General features: G+C 33.3%; 1 protein-coding gene across 3 annotated transcripts in view; it reads right to left on the bottom strand.

Annotated features, from left to right (window-relative positions):
* RhoL (Ras-like GTP-binding protein RhoL) overlaps positions 1 to 15,648 on the bottom strand; it is a 41,828-nt gene continuing 26,180 nt past the window's right edge. Inside the window, exons 1-6 of one of the 3 annotated variants that reach the window (XM_088226810.1) lie at positions 14,479 to 15,009; positions 11,023 to 11,196; positions 7,703 to 7,817; positions 7,073 to 7,190; positions 6,244 to 6,328; positions 402 to 1,573 (exon numbers count right to left, since the gene is read on the bottom strand). In XM_088226810.1, the coding sequence (XP_088082936.1) occupies positions 1,450 to 1,573; positions 6,244 to 6,328; positions 7,073 to 7,190; positions 7,703 to 7,817; positions 11,023 to 11,147 (567 nt within the window). In that variant the 5' untranslated portion in view covers positions 11,148 to 11,196; positions 14,479 to 15,009 and the 3' untranslated portion in view covers positions 402 to 1,449. Of the gene's footprint in view, positions 1,574 to 6,243; positions 6,329 to 7,072; positions 7,191 to 7,702; positions 7,818 to 11,022; positions 11,197 to 14,478; positions 15,010 to 15,648 lie in introns of those variants that run through there. The other 2 variants (XM_088226808.1, XM_088226809.1) reach the window with 2 other exon arrangements.

The following is a 15,648-nucleotide window of genomic DNA, read 5'->3' as shown; positions in this document are numbered from 1 at the left end:
TTTTTATTTTATTATTTTATTTGGATTTCTCTATCAACTAACCACCAATTAAATCTTAGTTCATTTGGATAAGAGAATCTCGTACTGTTGTTTCAAGGCTGTAGTCTGATACAAAGTAAGGAAATCATTCGATTCTGTCATTTTTAAAACACCGTTCTTTTCAAATCTTTAACCTTCGATAACATGAGGTTAGGAAATGATCGCCGGCTAAACACCGTCTCTTTTCATCTTTTTAAAATTATATGTGTGTCTCGCTTAGTGATCTACTACTATACTAGTGATAGATAACATCTCGTTCTCTGAAATGAATGTTTTATATATTATTTCATAATTTTGCTCAGAGTTCGCTCCCGCTTAAAGAGAAGCCATTTAGCTCTATTGCATAGAACAAAAACGTTCCATTTTTTTTGTTTGTTTTTAGTTTAATAACAAATGTGTAACGGACGGTTTCAGTTTGCGCTTGCAATTCTCGACCTAAGTATCTACTATCTACGGCCCGTTGCATTGCAGAAAACTGCAGCTAACTTCGAGGTTGATAATCATATAATGATTTTTATCCGTATGGGCAACTCAATTAGCCGGTGGCGTATTATAAGCATTAAAAATATAATTTTCTAAGGTGTTTTTGATAAAAAACATACTTAAAAGTTTCATATAACTAAGTTATTTTATTTTTTCGACCGGCAGATTACGATTTTTTAAATTTTGACCAAATTTTGGTACATCGATTCTCATATAAAGTAAATGTTCTTATTTTTATTGTAAATAGCAAAATCGTGTGATTTCCATACATGTTATGAGACTGAATGTTCTATGCAATCAAAAATAATGTATTGATAAATAATTTGATCAAAAGAAAATATAAATTACATCGAAATTTGTTGCAACAGAGAGGTAAAACATTTTTCAGAAAGGAATATGGAAGTCTAGGCATTAAAAAGACTTGTGACCTTTCATTGGCTGGTTTAAGTGGCCACTTTACACATTGTGTAACATTCACTATTCTGTCTACGTTTCACGTTTACATTCACATTTCCTCAACTTTTCCATCTGTTGAATTTTGCGAAGTCAAAGAGCTGAAACCTTTATTGTTGAGGGTGAGATTCATCTGGCTGAATTATTTCACCTACACCTAGAAACACCTCTCAATTTTTGTACTTCTTGTATCGGTCAGTTTAATCAACAGTGTTATGAGTATCTCCAAGTGTTTGTAGACAGGATGGATTTCACTCCCAGGGGAGTTATTGCAGTCAATGACAGGTCATAAATCAAGGAAATGTGTAGACTTCCATATTACCTTCTCAAAAATGTTTTTACTCTCTGCTGCAATAAATTTAGATCTTATTACGTGAAATTTAGTCCGTCTTTAAATTGGACATACTCAAAACATTGCTTTTTTTCCTGTACGTTTGATATTTAATTTGGAACAGAATCCAAAATATTTTTCCTCTATAAGAGCTGGCATGTACTGCTTTTCATGGGACGCTTCCGGACCGCCGATCGTACGGCTTCCTCAAAGACTTCTCTCAAGTTCTCCTTCGTCAAGGCGGAACATTCGAGGAAGGCAGCAGCCCTATAAGAAGACATTTAAATTAGCGTATTTTCTCGCTCGGGGCGGCAGGGTATTTGGCTCAGTCGGTAGAGCGCCCGACTGAGAGTTTGAAGATCCCAGGTTCAGTCCTGGGGTAATATTCCAAAGGCTCTCGTGACCGTAGAAAACACTTTTATCTCGTGTTTTGTATCTAAATACACAAGATAAAAGTGTTTTCTTCGGCCGCGAGAGCGGCTCAGAATAGTTCAGTTGGGACCTGGGACTTTTAGCTCAATCACAAATAACCATCGACGTACTAATAAGCGACGTGATAACAATTTCTCACCGTGGTTATTTATCGTATTCGCGATCACAATGCAACATCCATGAACACCTAATATTAAATGTCAAAATATTTACGTTTCCCAACGTATAATCCTGCTGCGCAATCACATATTAGAACTTCACCGGTGTAAATATAGAAAATATTCCAAAACTGCTATTTTTATTTATGCATTATTTGCCATGCTATTTATTGCACTAAGCCGGCGGTTGGCAAGCCAAATGTCAAGAAAAGCAGTCGCCATAGTAATTGTAATTTAATTTTCACTTTTTTGTATTAGATACTCCTTACAATTTTGCAAATGCAATATGTTGTATTATTTTTTATAGTAAACGCCGATTTTTCGCCAGTGAACTGTATTTCAAAGTAAACGAAGAAAATAAAAAACAAACCGACACGAGCGTTGACTTAGAGATTACACGCGCGCTGACTTATGACTGCGATAACATAAGCATGTTCATTATTGTTCATTATGATCGCTCGAATGCTTAGCATGTTTTTAAGCACGTCGATAGTTATTTGTGGTTTAGCTACTGGGGTGATATTTCAAACGCTCTCGCGACCGTAGAAAAAACGTTTATCTCGCGTACTTTGTATTTAAATACACTAGATAAAAGTGTTTTCTACGGCCACGAGAGCGGTTCAGAATAGCATAGTTGGGACCTGCAAACAATTTATTTGTATGAATAAAATATAAGCCCATTGCAGGTGGAATAGAATTGAAATTTTTAAAGTTAAGTAAACTCATTGCTTAAGGGGGTATTTATTTATTAATATAAACACTTTAAATATATATACGCACGTCAGATTGATTGTGCATAGATAAAATCAACAAAACCGTTGTCCAAAAAGCACTGTTGTTTTTTTTTTAGAATGAGTATAAGAATTCAATTTTTTATGTCGGTACCTCTTCCGTTTTTCAAAATTATTTATTGTAAGCTGTACGCTCGAAGACGGCAGATAAACTGGTCGCTCTTTTGGGTTTTTAGGTAGACCTAACTCCCGTTCATATGAATGGCTCGCTGGCGGTCCTTTCATCTGGTTATAAGCATCGTGTTGGTTTTGTCTTCGGCGAATCGTAGTTTAGCTTTTGAGCCCCATGTTGTGACAATCTTCAGCGCATTGTCTGTCATCCTCTCAAGTTCTGTTGTATTGTCTGCCACGGCTGTCAAGAGAAGGTCGTCCGCAAATGCCTTCAGTTCGACTCCCGCACCCAAGTCTTTCCAGAATACATTATCTAAGATGTAATTCCAGAAGCTCGGTCCGCAGGACGATCCCTGAACGCATCCTTTGGTCGTTACCTTTTCGAGGGTGGCATTGAAGTGTAACAATATGACTTTCCTTTGTTGATGATAGCTCTTCACTAGCAAGAACAAGTTTCGAGGACTTTGTCAATTCAGAGATTACAATTACAAAAATTACATAAAATGTAATTTTCAGATAAACCTTATTTACCTCACTGTGAACAAGTCCATTGGTGTGGGTTACCATGCTTGTCAGTTCAAAAGACTTAACTGGTAGTTCTTGAAAATATATCAGAAACTGATATATTAAACGCAGTACCCAATGTGTCACAAGATAAAGAAACCCGTCTTGAGTCCTGACAAGACATTAAATTTTTATTTCTTTCTGCATAATTCACATTTTGCAGAGGCATTTTTTTAGACTCCTCTAGTTGTACTTACTTGTACCCAAAACTTTGTATATATATATATATATATATTTGGATAATTTATATAGCGCCGTTTTTGTGAAAATCACCTGAAGGGCGCTGTACAATAAATAAATATCCCACCACGCCAGAGCGCATGGACGGTTGGGATTCTTGTTCCTCGTCTCCAATTATGATATACAGGAGCTAGATTACAGCACGTCTTGCAGCTACAGAGCGCATAGACAATAAGAAATCTAGCCCCTATTTACATTTTTAATTTTTTTATTTGACAATCAAGTTAAGAGATTTAGTAATATTTTAAAAATATATATATAAAAAACAAATTTATAAAAATAGAAGTTAGATAACAACAAGTCTTGCAGCTACTGAGCGCATGGATGGTTGGAATTCTAGACCTCATTTACTAAATTTGTTTATTCGATAGTTAATAACATTTACCTATTGAAGCTAAATTACTAATCGTCTGGCAGCTACAAAGTGCATGGACGAGTGAAATTCTGGCAACTTAAAATTATCAATAAATTTACAAAAACAAACATTGAGCATAATAGTAAATTTGTAAAGTGTTCGTGCTAAAAAGTAAACAATAAAAAACTAAACAGATAAAGCACTTCAACACTATGGATGACATAACAGATAAAAATATCCGAAGGGTAGCTTTTGTAGATGTTCGGTAGTCACTAGTCACTGTTGCAGTATCGCACAAGTGCAAACACATGTTTTTGCTAAATTCCTAGAAGATGGTCCGGTCCACGTGTAGTTGCCGAAGAGGGGAAAGAAGTTTATCTTTCTAACGACTTAGTCTGTATTATTTCGTTTTATAATGAGTATGAAATTCCCGCTCAATTCTATTTATTTTTTACATTACCGTAAAACGGGGTTAAATTGCATCACTTTTTAATAACTTTTCAGCTATAATGATTTTTTTCATCGAGGAGATGAGTAGTGTTTTTGACAATAAATTTCATGGTTATATAATATATTTCCTTTACTTTTTTGTGGTTGTAAGTATATTTCGTAGTTTCATATACAAGCTATAATTTTTTGAAAAATGATGCAAAGTAAGCCCTAGGGCGGGGTGACATTGCATCACTTTTTTTTTCCTTGAGTATCTTAATAGATTCCACATGGACATGGAAATATTAATATTAATATTTTTTGGTAAATTTAGTAAGAAATACTGGTATTATCAAATACATGACAAAATTCAACATACGAAACCACTTTACTCACTTTAGAATGATACACACTGTTGAAGATGTGATAAGAATTACCTATAGAAATTATTCATAAAAACTGCACAACCAACCCAAACCGCTAATCGCTCAGTACTAAAGTACCATATTGAATGGAAAATAACCTTAGGTAAGAGTGAAAAGTGACATCCATTGAATATTTGGAGAAACAATGAGTTATTGTTCGTAGCAATGACAACAGGTGTCTCTAAAAACTTTTTTTTTTGATGCAATGTTACCCTTGATGGTGCAATTTAACCCCGTTTTACGGTATTATTAGACAAAAGTGTGTATGAGAGTGGTTTGAGGATATTCATTCATTCAACAAAACTCTTTTTTTTCCATTAAATTTATTTATAAAGAAAATACAAGATACAAACAATGTTGGAAAATATTAAAAATATCAAAATAGCAATATGCTAGAGATACGCCAAATATCTACATATCGATATAGATAATCGTATCTAAAGCTTTTTTATTATTTCAACGCATTATTTCTTCCACAATTTTCTTTCAAATAACGGGATTTAAAGTTATTGTAATTGTCTACACGTTACTGGTAAAAAAATAAATTTGACTTTGTGTGGGATACGATAGTATACGTAGCTGCCATCAATACAATGATATAAAATTTTACACAATAAATAGAAAATATAAAATCTTATGTAAGAAAAGAAAAGAAGAGCCCTGTAAGAAGATTGTGGATGAGAAAATAAAGTGTAGGACTAGAGGAGAGGGATTTTTATAATCAATTTGAATTTACTTACGATTTTAACGTTATTTATTTTATTTTTTTATTTTTATTTTATTTTATTTGGGATTTTTACAGCTATTACATAAACAAAATAATTAGAAAAATCTTAACAATACTAAAGCCAATTAAAAAAATCCACTGTAAATATAATGACACATAATATATAAGAAAAGAAGTTTAGTAATTGTATTTGTGTGACGTTTGTATTCATGTGTATGTGAATGTGTGTATGCGTGAATGAATGAGGGAGAGGATACATGTGCGTGTGGGAATGAAAGAGGGAGAGGGTGCGTGTGTATGGATGCGTAAGTATGAAAATAATATATTTGCTTAAAACTTGTAAATTGTATTAAAAATGGTACAATAAAGAGCTTAGTAAAAAGTTAGAAACCTTTTTGTTAAAATTCAAATGACGAAATAATATAAATTGTTTTTTTTTTTTTTTAAGTATGTTAAATTTCAAAACCGTATTCTGAAAAAAAAAAGCATTTTATTTTTTAAATTTAACTGATACACATCGAATGAATAATGTGCGACAAGTCCTATACAATACAAAATACGAAATAATGACAACAATAAAATAAGGTTTGACAATACGCGAACGTTGATTCAAAACGAACACACAAATGCATATTATATGCACCTACATAATATATAAATAAGAATAACATATAAGTTTAAAATAACATATAAGTTTAAACTTACTTGATTCTCTTTTTAAGTTTCTTTCCTTCCGCTTGTGTAATTAGGTCATCTGTGTCGCTTTTTTGTCTGAGATCTAACTTAGTAGCTGAAACAAAAATAAAATATTTGCGGATATTCGAAGCAAAATAAACTATACATAAAAACCTACCTACATTAATAATAGCGTAATTCAAAACCGTCTCTAAATCTTGCAAAAACCGATTTCAATTATACTATTTAACACCGCAAACTCAGCATTCTCCATTGAGTTAGTGAAGCGTTATTAGAAATCTCACAATAATTTTTTCAAAGTTTTTCGCAAATATCTCAGTAAGTTAATTATTCAATGGAGATTTCTAAGTTTGCTTCTAATACTCATCTATCAATAAATTATTATTAAATAAATAAATAATTTTTACTACATCTACCGGTTAGGTTAGGTTAGCTTATGCTAGGTTGAGTCCACCGGTTAAGCTAGGCGCGCATGTGCAATTTTATAAGCTACGTTATGATTTGATGAAACTTAAAAAATCAATTATTATAGAACGAGGGTGAAAACATTTGATCAATTACTTGAAATTGTGGGCCCACAAATAAAACACCAAGGTGCTAAATTGTTTTTTTTATTTTTTAACATAAAAAGACCAATTAAGTTTTTATAAATTATGCAAAAGATATAAACATTAAATGTGTCAAAAAAAATAAATAAATAAGAAATTCAAGCGAGAAAATAATAATTGTTAACGTATATTATGTTCTTTCCTCGCCTTGAGTTGTGTCTCTGGTAAGCCGCTCGCCAAATATTGTTTTTTTCTTTAAAATATTGATACGCAATGTATTAGGAACATACCTACTAATATAATTGGAGTAGTCGGAGAGAAATGTTTGAGTTCTGGAAACCATTTGCTTTCTATATTATGGTACGAAGCCCTACTGGCTATTGAGTAGCATAGGATGAAGCAGTTTGTCTGGAAAAAACAAAAAAAAGGTAAGTATCCGTACCGTGTAAACCCCATTAAACGAAATATTCAGGAAACAAGAATTTGTGATATTGCGATTTTCAAAACATCATAACTTTTTTTATTTTCCTAGGGTCTTCAATTTAGTATTCTGTGGGTCCACCATCACCTTTTTGTCTCGCTGCATGACCCGCCCACTGCCATGTTGTCTTCCCACTCTTCTGCAATTCGGCGTCTCATCTCTTCATTCCTTATTCGGTCTCTTAAAGTGACGCCCAACATTTGTCTTTTTTGTGGACACTTCTGGCAGTGTGTGACATGGTTTCAAGACCGTAAATTGTCACCGGAAGAACACGAGAGTTTTTGTAGACTTTAGCCATGAAATTGTTTGAGGTTTCCTTATTTCTGAAAACGTATTTCAGTTTTCCGAAAGCAGCCCAACTTAACTCGGTGTTACAATAAACCAAAAACTTAGTAATAAGGATGAAATGTATGTATTTAATAAACACTTTTGAACTTACATTAGGATACGACAAAGGCCTCAATCTTTCATAATCTTCTTGTCCCGCCGTGTCCCATAACGTAACATTATAATGGTTTCCATCTACCGTTAAGTTTTCTGCATAATTATCAAATCTGAAAAGTAGAAAGTACAAACATTAAAGTATGAGAAACCAAACAAACGAAGTCTGATGGCAAAACGATGCAAAGAGATGCATTTCTACTCTCTGAGATCTATCATATGGTATTTAAGATCATTTTTAAAAGGCTTCCTAGCCAATTGGCAACTTGGCGTAGCTATATGAAAGTTTTGATCAAAATGCCATAAAACATTTTAAAGACGATTATCTCAGTTTGAGCTTTTTCGAGATGCATTGTTTTGCCATAAGGCGAGCGTGATAGCAATCTCATATATTAAGTTAGTATCTCAAATGCCATAGGCCCGGCCCGGCTTGGACACGGCCTTCAGGTGACTCGAGAGAGCCTTAATTCAAGATGCCTCTTTTTCACAGCTACGCCTAAGCTATCTTGGAAGACCTCGACCTGAAGACCTCAACCTGAAGACCTCAACTTGACGACCCCAACCTGAAAACCTTAACCTGAAGACCTCAACCTGAAGACCTCAACCTGAAGACCTCAACCCGAAGACCTCAACCTGAAGACCTCAACATGAAGAACAATTGTTTCATGTTGGTATTTCAAGCACGAATAATAATAAGAATGCATCTTTTCCCAGAATCCTAAATAATTATAACAGGTTTTTTACTGATATCGATTTATATTTCCTCACTTTCAACAAGTTTAAAGAAAATGCTAGAACCCTATTTAAAAATAATAATCATAATTTAATCTAACTTTACCTACACAATATTTTATATTTTTGTACACTTCAATATTGTAATTATTTTCTCTTGTTTGAAAGAAGAAAGAGGGGAGGGCTGATAGCCCCCTATAACTCCGTATTGATCCGCCGGCGAAAGGATTTTCAATTCCGAGTAAACAAAACACTGTTTCTTTTATTTTTTCATTATTATTGTAATATTTTCTTATTTTTTACGTGTGGAATAATGTGGAGTGGCTATTTAAAGGTACGCTTTTTTTCTTCTGTTTTTGACATTGTATTTAGTAATGTATAGTAAACTATAATTGGCCTATAATTTTGGTTTATTTGTAAATATTTATTTTGTTGGCCGTTGTTTTCTTTTAATAAATAAAAAAATAAATAAACTAAAAATTGACAATTTCTGCAAAAGGGAAGAAGGTTCGGCTACTAATACACTAGCAATATGAGGGGTGTATCGGCCGAGGGATGGGTTGGGTTACTCTTTCGTGGTCGCGGTATGTTGTCAAGGATGTATTAGTACTCGCATGTAGAATTAGGTTTTCATATTTTTTAGTTAATAGGCCGGATGATAGGTCTTAAATAGGATGATGCCAGATTTTGAATGGTTGATGATGGATTTGTGATTTTTCTCTTTCGCTTGATAGGTTTTAATTTTGGATATATTTCTGAATTAGGGAATCTTTAAAACTGGAAAATGCCGTGAAAAGCTTGCGCTATAGCGCACCGGACATTCTATACCAGCTCATATATGAGCTGGTATAGAATGTCCGGTGAAGGAGTGGCGATAGCTTTGGTTTGCTCAAGTGGACTTGATTCTCCCGGTCTAATAACAAGCTAATGAACTAACGTAGCCTTCCAATGCACCGTCATAATGAGAATGTTCAGTGTCTTTTTTTATTTGTTGATAAACAAAAATTTTAAAATTTATTTTTATATATCGTATTATCAGCGCTATGATTTTTTAAAGTTTTGTATTTCTGAAATAACTCCGCGTGTGACGTCAGAGGTTCTTCCTTGTAAGTTCTTCGGATTGGATCGTTAATGATAAGCAAACCGGATATCCTGTACAGCTCTCATATGATTGGTTGGTTCATATGAACCAGTAACATCGTTAAAAGTAGTGCGATTTTATAAAAATATTTTTATTGTTTTTTTCGTACACTTTCAAGAAACTTAGCAGTACAATTTAATGCTCTAATTTTCATCGCGCTCAAAAAAAAAAATTTTGTATCCAATTTCCCGTAGGGCTAAAGTTCCTCATTGGGAAAATTAGATTGATGGTGACAGACAAATAAGCTATACAGACTGAGGTACTCTGTTGGTGATAGGAGCATTGAAAGAAGTTTAAGTTGATGTTAATTCTAAATAACGCAAATATAATAATATTTCATGTATATTTTTTTTAAAGATTTTGTCAACACGTGGGAAAGAATGGATATGGAAGGAAGTCATGAAAAATACACCACAACATCCATACCAATTCAGAAAAAAATCTTTCTTAATTTTTTTTTCTTGCAACTCATGGGAATCGAACTAGCGACTCCAGTTGGCCGTCTTACCAATTGCACCACGGCGCCTGTATTAGAATATTTCAAACCCAAGAAATAATTATTGTTCATTCGTACATTTTCTTCCCAGAATAGGGAAATATCACATACTACGAATACCAATAAAAACGTGTGAAATGGATTTAAAAAAATAATTGTATTAAAAATCAATATAAATATTGTGGAGAAATGATTTCATGCATATCTTTTTTAATTAAATTGTAAAAAATATGTCGCTACGCGACATGTACAGCCTTTACGATTGTGGCGTCAAGATTTGTGATGACGCTCTATTCAAATTTAAACTTCCACAAACAAACTTCAAAATTTAACCGAATCGTAACATATACATAGACTAGGGAAACGAATGTACCTCTCATATCGACATTTTTAACTCGAGTCTCTGTGAATTCGAATCATATCTCTATAATTTTTTTATGATGTTCTATAGTAACGATTAAAGAATTATTTGCAAAAGATACTTATGCTAATGATCTGGTGTTTATTCATTTTATATTTTTAAATATTTTGTGTGCTGACATACATACATGTATATGTACATATATCTTGTTATTCTTTTAATACCCTTGTTTTAATGTTGTTTTTTAATTTTTATTTTTTGCATATCTAACTAACTCATTATATTGTTATATTTTATATTGTAAAAGGCATTTGTGCCGTACAATAAATAAAAAAATAAATATTAGGGACGTAGCATATTATTTTATGTTACTAATAAGTTTTAAAAAATACTTTTTTTGCTCGACAATATTTCATAAACCCTTATTTTAAAATTGTAAAAAAAGATCGTGATATTTTTCTATAACCCTATTCAAGGGACGGTATTCATCATCAGCCCCTTTGCTTCATAAAAACAAATAGAGGAATGGAAATTTTTTTGCCAGAATTTAATTATAAAAGTACATTTTTAATAATGAATATTCCTTACACTGTTGGCACATAGTCCCTCGGGAACTCGTTCCTGGTATAGACTATGAGCATGCATGTCTTCCCCACCATACCATCTCCCACTGTGGTAACCTTCAGCACTCTCTTCAGCTTGGTTTCCGCCATGGCGATGTCACATTACTCCACTCCTGAGGGCATTTTCTTCCAGATAGATCTAGAAAAAATACAAAAAAATGATGGAGGGACAGAAGAATTAAAAAAACATCTTCATTTGGTGAACTAAAATTGCCGCAAAGCTCAAACGTTTGATCTGAAATTTTTTAATCTTAAAATAACATCAACACTTAAATTGAACCTTTAATTTCGAAAATAACCAAAGCGAAAAATTGTATCCTCCATTTAAGTCATATTTTTATTATTTATTTTATATTTTTTCATGTGCCAAGGTTATGAAATTTACCATACGTTTTAAAAATACAATCAAAACATCATAACATCATAACATCATAACACTATTTAACAAAAATATTTTTAAAAAGGTTCCGAAAGTGGGTATAGACTATCTTTATATTTATAATTCCTCTGTACGTGTGATGTCACGGTACTCCTCGGCTCCTTAAACGGCTTAACTGATTTACGTGCGGTTTTCAGAGAAATATAGACCTTTGCGCTGTGCGTGTTCGTAGATATTTAAATCTTCAATCTAATATGTAAAAAAGAAGTAAGGAGCATAAATGTTTTATTCATCGATCTACCAGAGTTGCATTCAAAGAAAATGCATTTAGAAAAAAATGGAAAGATGTAGATTTTTGTGTATTTAAAAAGTTTGTTTTTGAATGTTTACCAACAGCTTTTGTTTTTTGTGAAACTCAATCAGATTCTTTCCTTAAATTCCTTATAATTTCTACCCATTTATTTCTTTTTCCGGATTTTTGGTAATACTAAAATAATATTAACTGACATTCAATACGTTTTTTAAAAACCGCATTCATGAATAATGTGCATCCCTGTTTACTGAAGAGCTGAGTTCGACATTTGCAAAAAGAATTCTACATTTGAAAATCAATTATTTTATGTTTTAGAATTCTACCATGTACCCAGGTACCTACTTATCAATAAAAAGTATTTTTCCAAGCTAAGCAGGCAAGCCAGCGGGGCAGGACAGCGTCTGTCGGGTTCGCTAGTTATTTATATATTTTTAATAATCAAATCTCTTACCAAGCTATCTCCTACAAAAATCGCACACATACAATTATGTAAACTCTTTTCTTATAATAATGTAACGTATTATGGGATTAACAGTGGATTTTTAAAATTATTTTTAGTATTAAGATCTAAATTTGTTGCAACATAGAGGGAAAACATTTTTGAGAAGGGAATATGGAAGTCTAGGCATTTATTACTTGTCTTTGGCTGGTTTAAATGGCCACTTTACACACTGTGTAACATCTACAGTTCATTAAATCTTTCATCTGTTGACTTTTGTGAAGTTAAATAGCTGAAACCCTCGACAGGTAATAAGCCCTGTAAATGCCTAGACTTCCATATTCCCTTTTCAAAAATGTTTTCCCTCTCTGTTGCAACAAATTTAGATCTAAATAACTCCCATGGGCCTGGGGAGGAAATCCAGCCAGTCTGCAAACACTTGGACATACTCAAAACATTGTTGACTCTAATTGTTAATCACACTTATTTTTATGTAATAGTAGTAAATATTCCAAATAAAGTCAAATAAAATTAAATTAAAATAAAGAAGATGAAAACATTTTTAAAAAAACAACAAAAATAAATAAATAATAGCGTAAATTAAAACCGTATCTAAATCTTGCATAAACAGATTTCAATATTATTACCTAACACCGCGAACTTAGCATTCTCCATTTGTTAGCAAAGCATGATTGGAAATCTCACAATTCTTTTTTCAAAGTTTTTCGCAAATATCTCAAAAACTTCTTCAATTGAGATTTTAAAGTTTGCTTCCAATACCCTCAATTAAGTCCACGCAAGTCGGACTAGTTTTATTTTTAATGTTTTAATAATATAAAAATGAAATATCACTTCTTATAAAACAAAAAAAAATGAGGACCATGCTTTTTTTTCTCCTATAAAATCATTGATTTCGTGTTTTGGCCGTTTTCGAAATCAACGATTCAATTAAAATCAACAAATGAAAGAATGAAAGAAACATGGATGTTCAGACATAGGTAAAATTGTGAATGTTACAGTGTGTAAAGTGGCCACTTAAACCAGCCAATGACAGGCTATAAGCCCTGTAAATGCCTAGACTTCCATATTCCTTTCTCTAAAATGTTCTCCATCTCTGTTGTAGTTTGTAAATTTGCACATACATTACTGTCCGCCTCGTAGGTAATGGTCAGCGCGTTTACTTGCGACGCAAGAGGTCTCAGATTTGATTTCCGACATGGTTGACATGATATCTGTATTTAAAATTTACGCGGCCTCGCGGTCAAGACTCGCTCGACTCACGCACGGAAGGTTCCGGGTTCGATTCCCGGTGAAAACACAAAAATTTAAAATGTGATTTTTCTCAATCCTGGGTGTTCTGTGATGTAATTCACCACTGTAATTGGGCCTCCTGGCCTGTTGTGGTGCAAAAAAAATAAATTACACTTGAATATTTCATACTCCATGGACTAGTACCTGAAGCGTAAGACTGATCAACTTACCTTCATGTAACAAAAATTATCAAGATACGCCGCGATTGGTATACCATTGCAGTGCCCTATGCATAAAGAGAATGACGACATTATATACTGTACAGTTGTACACACATACGAGTGTACACATTAAATACATTTTACAATATACATGTTTAAACATTTGCAGTACTGTAAATATTACGCAGTGTGTATAGTGGCCGCTTAAAACAGCCAATGACAGGTCATAAGCCCAGTAAATGTATCCCTCTCTGTTGCAATATCTTAAACATGGTTGGTTAGATAATAATAAGAGAACGGACGCAGCAAGCTCCGGTGACAACTGTCACCAAGCGAAGGCGATACGATTATCTAGGCCATATTCTACGGATGCCTCCTGAGAGTCTTAACCACGCTTGCCTACTTTACAAGGCATCAGGTTCTCGACGACCTGGACGTCCACAGCTGACTGTTCGTTGACAGTTTATGTCAGAGCTTCGGAGCGAGAACCAGACTTGGGAGAACGCCCAAGAGCGCCAGCCGATGGAGATGCATGGAGGCTCTTTGTGGATACCATATGCTCCAACTAGGGTGCGGATATGATAATGAGTTTGACAAGAGACAGTTTTACGAATTGAAAATTTTATCCTGAAAAAAAAACACCTTTTTGGTATCAAACTACGTTATCGTGAAAAACTTAATGTAATTTCATACATATGTAATATTCTATATTGCATATACAAATTGTATTGTGTAAGTTGTAATTCGATATTTTCGGATAACAGCAATGGATAAACTTTGTTTTAAAACGACATTAATAAAGATTTGTTTGAAATTACCTGCAGTTAGTAATGTCCAGAATATTTTTCATTTGACATACGGGCACACCTGTTGAACACTGTTTTACGATAAACTCTACCATTTTCTTATCAATTGCGGCTAATATCACTTATCATATAAAAACTTGAGCTGTACTGAGAGATTATATCATACTCGGAAGTTTATCAGATTTCTGACAAAACGTGTTCATAGATGGCGACACATTCTAATGTCAATAATTCGCTACTTCGCTGTCAATAAAACAAAAGGGCCACAAATCAAAGACCCCGAAATTTTGCTTTATTGCAAAAATAAGATTTAAATCGGCCATATTTTTCGATAAGAAAAAGACTCCCATGGATTTTGCATTATGGATGACCCAAATCTCGCAACAGCCCTTTCGATCTTTTTGTTCTATAGCTCAATCACAAATAACTATCGACGTGCTGATAAGCGACGTGATAACAATTTCTCAACGTGGTTGTTTATCGTATTTGCGATCACAATAAAACATCCGTGAACACCAAATATTAAATGCGACAGGCGCCGTGGCGCAGTTGGTTAGACGGCTATCTGTGAAACTGGCGTCGCGGGTTCGATTCTCGCCAGTTGCAAGAAAAAAATCCAAGAAAGATTTTTTTCTCTATTGGTCTGGGTGTTGTTGTGTATTTTTCATTACCTTCTTCCATATCCCCTCTATCCCACCTGCTGACAAGCCTCAAAATAGAGGCTTAGCGGGTTATTCCTTTAAAAAAATAAAAATAAAAAATAAATAAAAAATGACAAAATATTTACGTTTCGCTTGCTTCGCAATCACATATTTGAATTTTATCGGTGTAAATATGAAAAATATTCAAAAACTGATATTTTTATTTATTTATTTATTTATTATTTATCATGCTATTTATTGCATTTAGCCGGCGGTTGGCAAGCCAAATGTCAAGAAAAGCAGTCGCCATAATAATTGTAATTTAATTTTCACTTTTTTATATTAGATACTCCTTACTTTTTTGCAAATGCAATATATTGTATTACTTTTTATAGTAAATGTCGATTTTTTTGCGAATGAACTGTATTTATTTGCGAGGAAAACAAAAAACAAACCGACACGCGTTGACTTAAAGATTACACACGCGTTGACTTATGACTGCGATAACTTAAGCGTGTTCATTATTGTTCACTGTGATCGC

The sequence above is a fragment of the Micrasema longulum genome, unplaced genomic scaffold (assembly GCF_059751315.1).
Source record: "Micrasema longulum isolate JH-2025_06_02 unplaced genomic scaffold, ASM5975131v1 h1tg000469l, whole genome shotgun sequence".
Taxonomy (NCBI): Eukaryota; Metazoa; Arthropoda; class Insecta; order Trichoptera; family Brachycentridae; genus Micrasema; species Micrasema longulum.
Note: the sequence above shows the minus strand (reverse complement) of the source record. Positions and strands in the feature narration are given on the sequence as shown.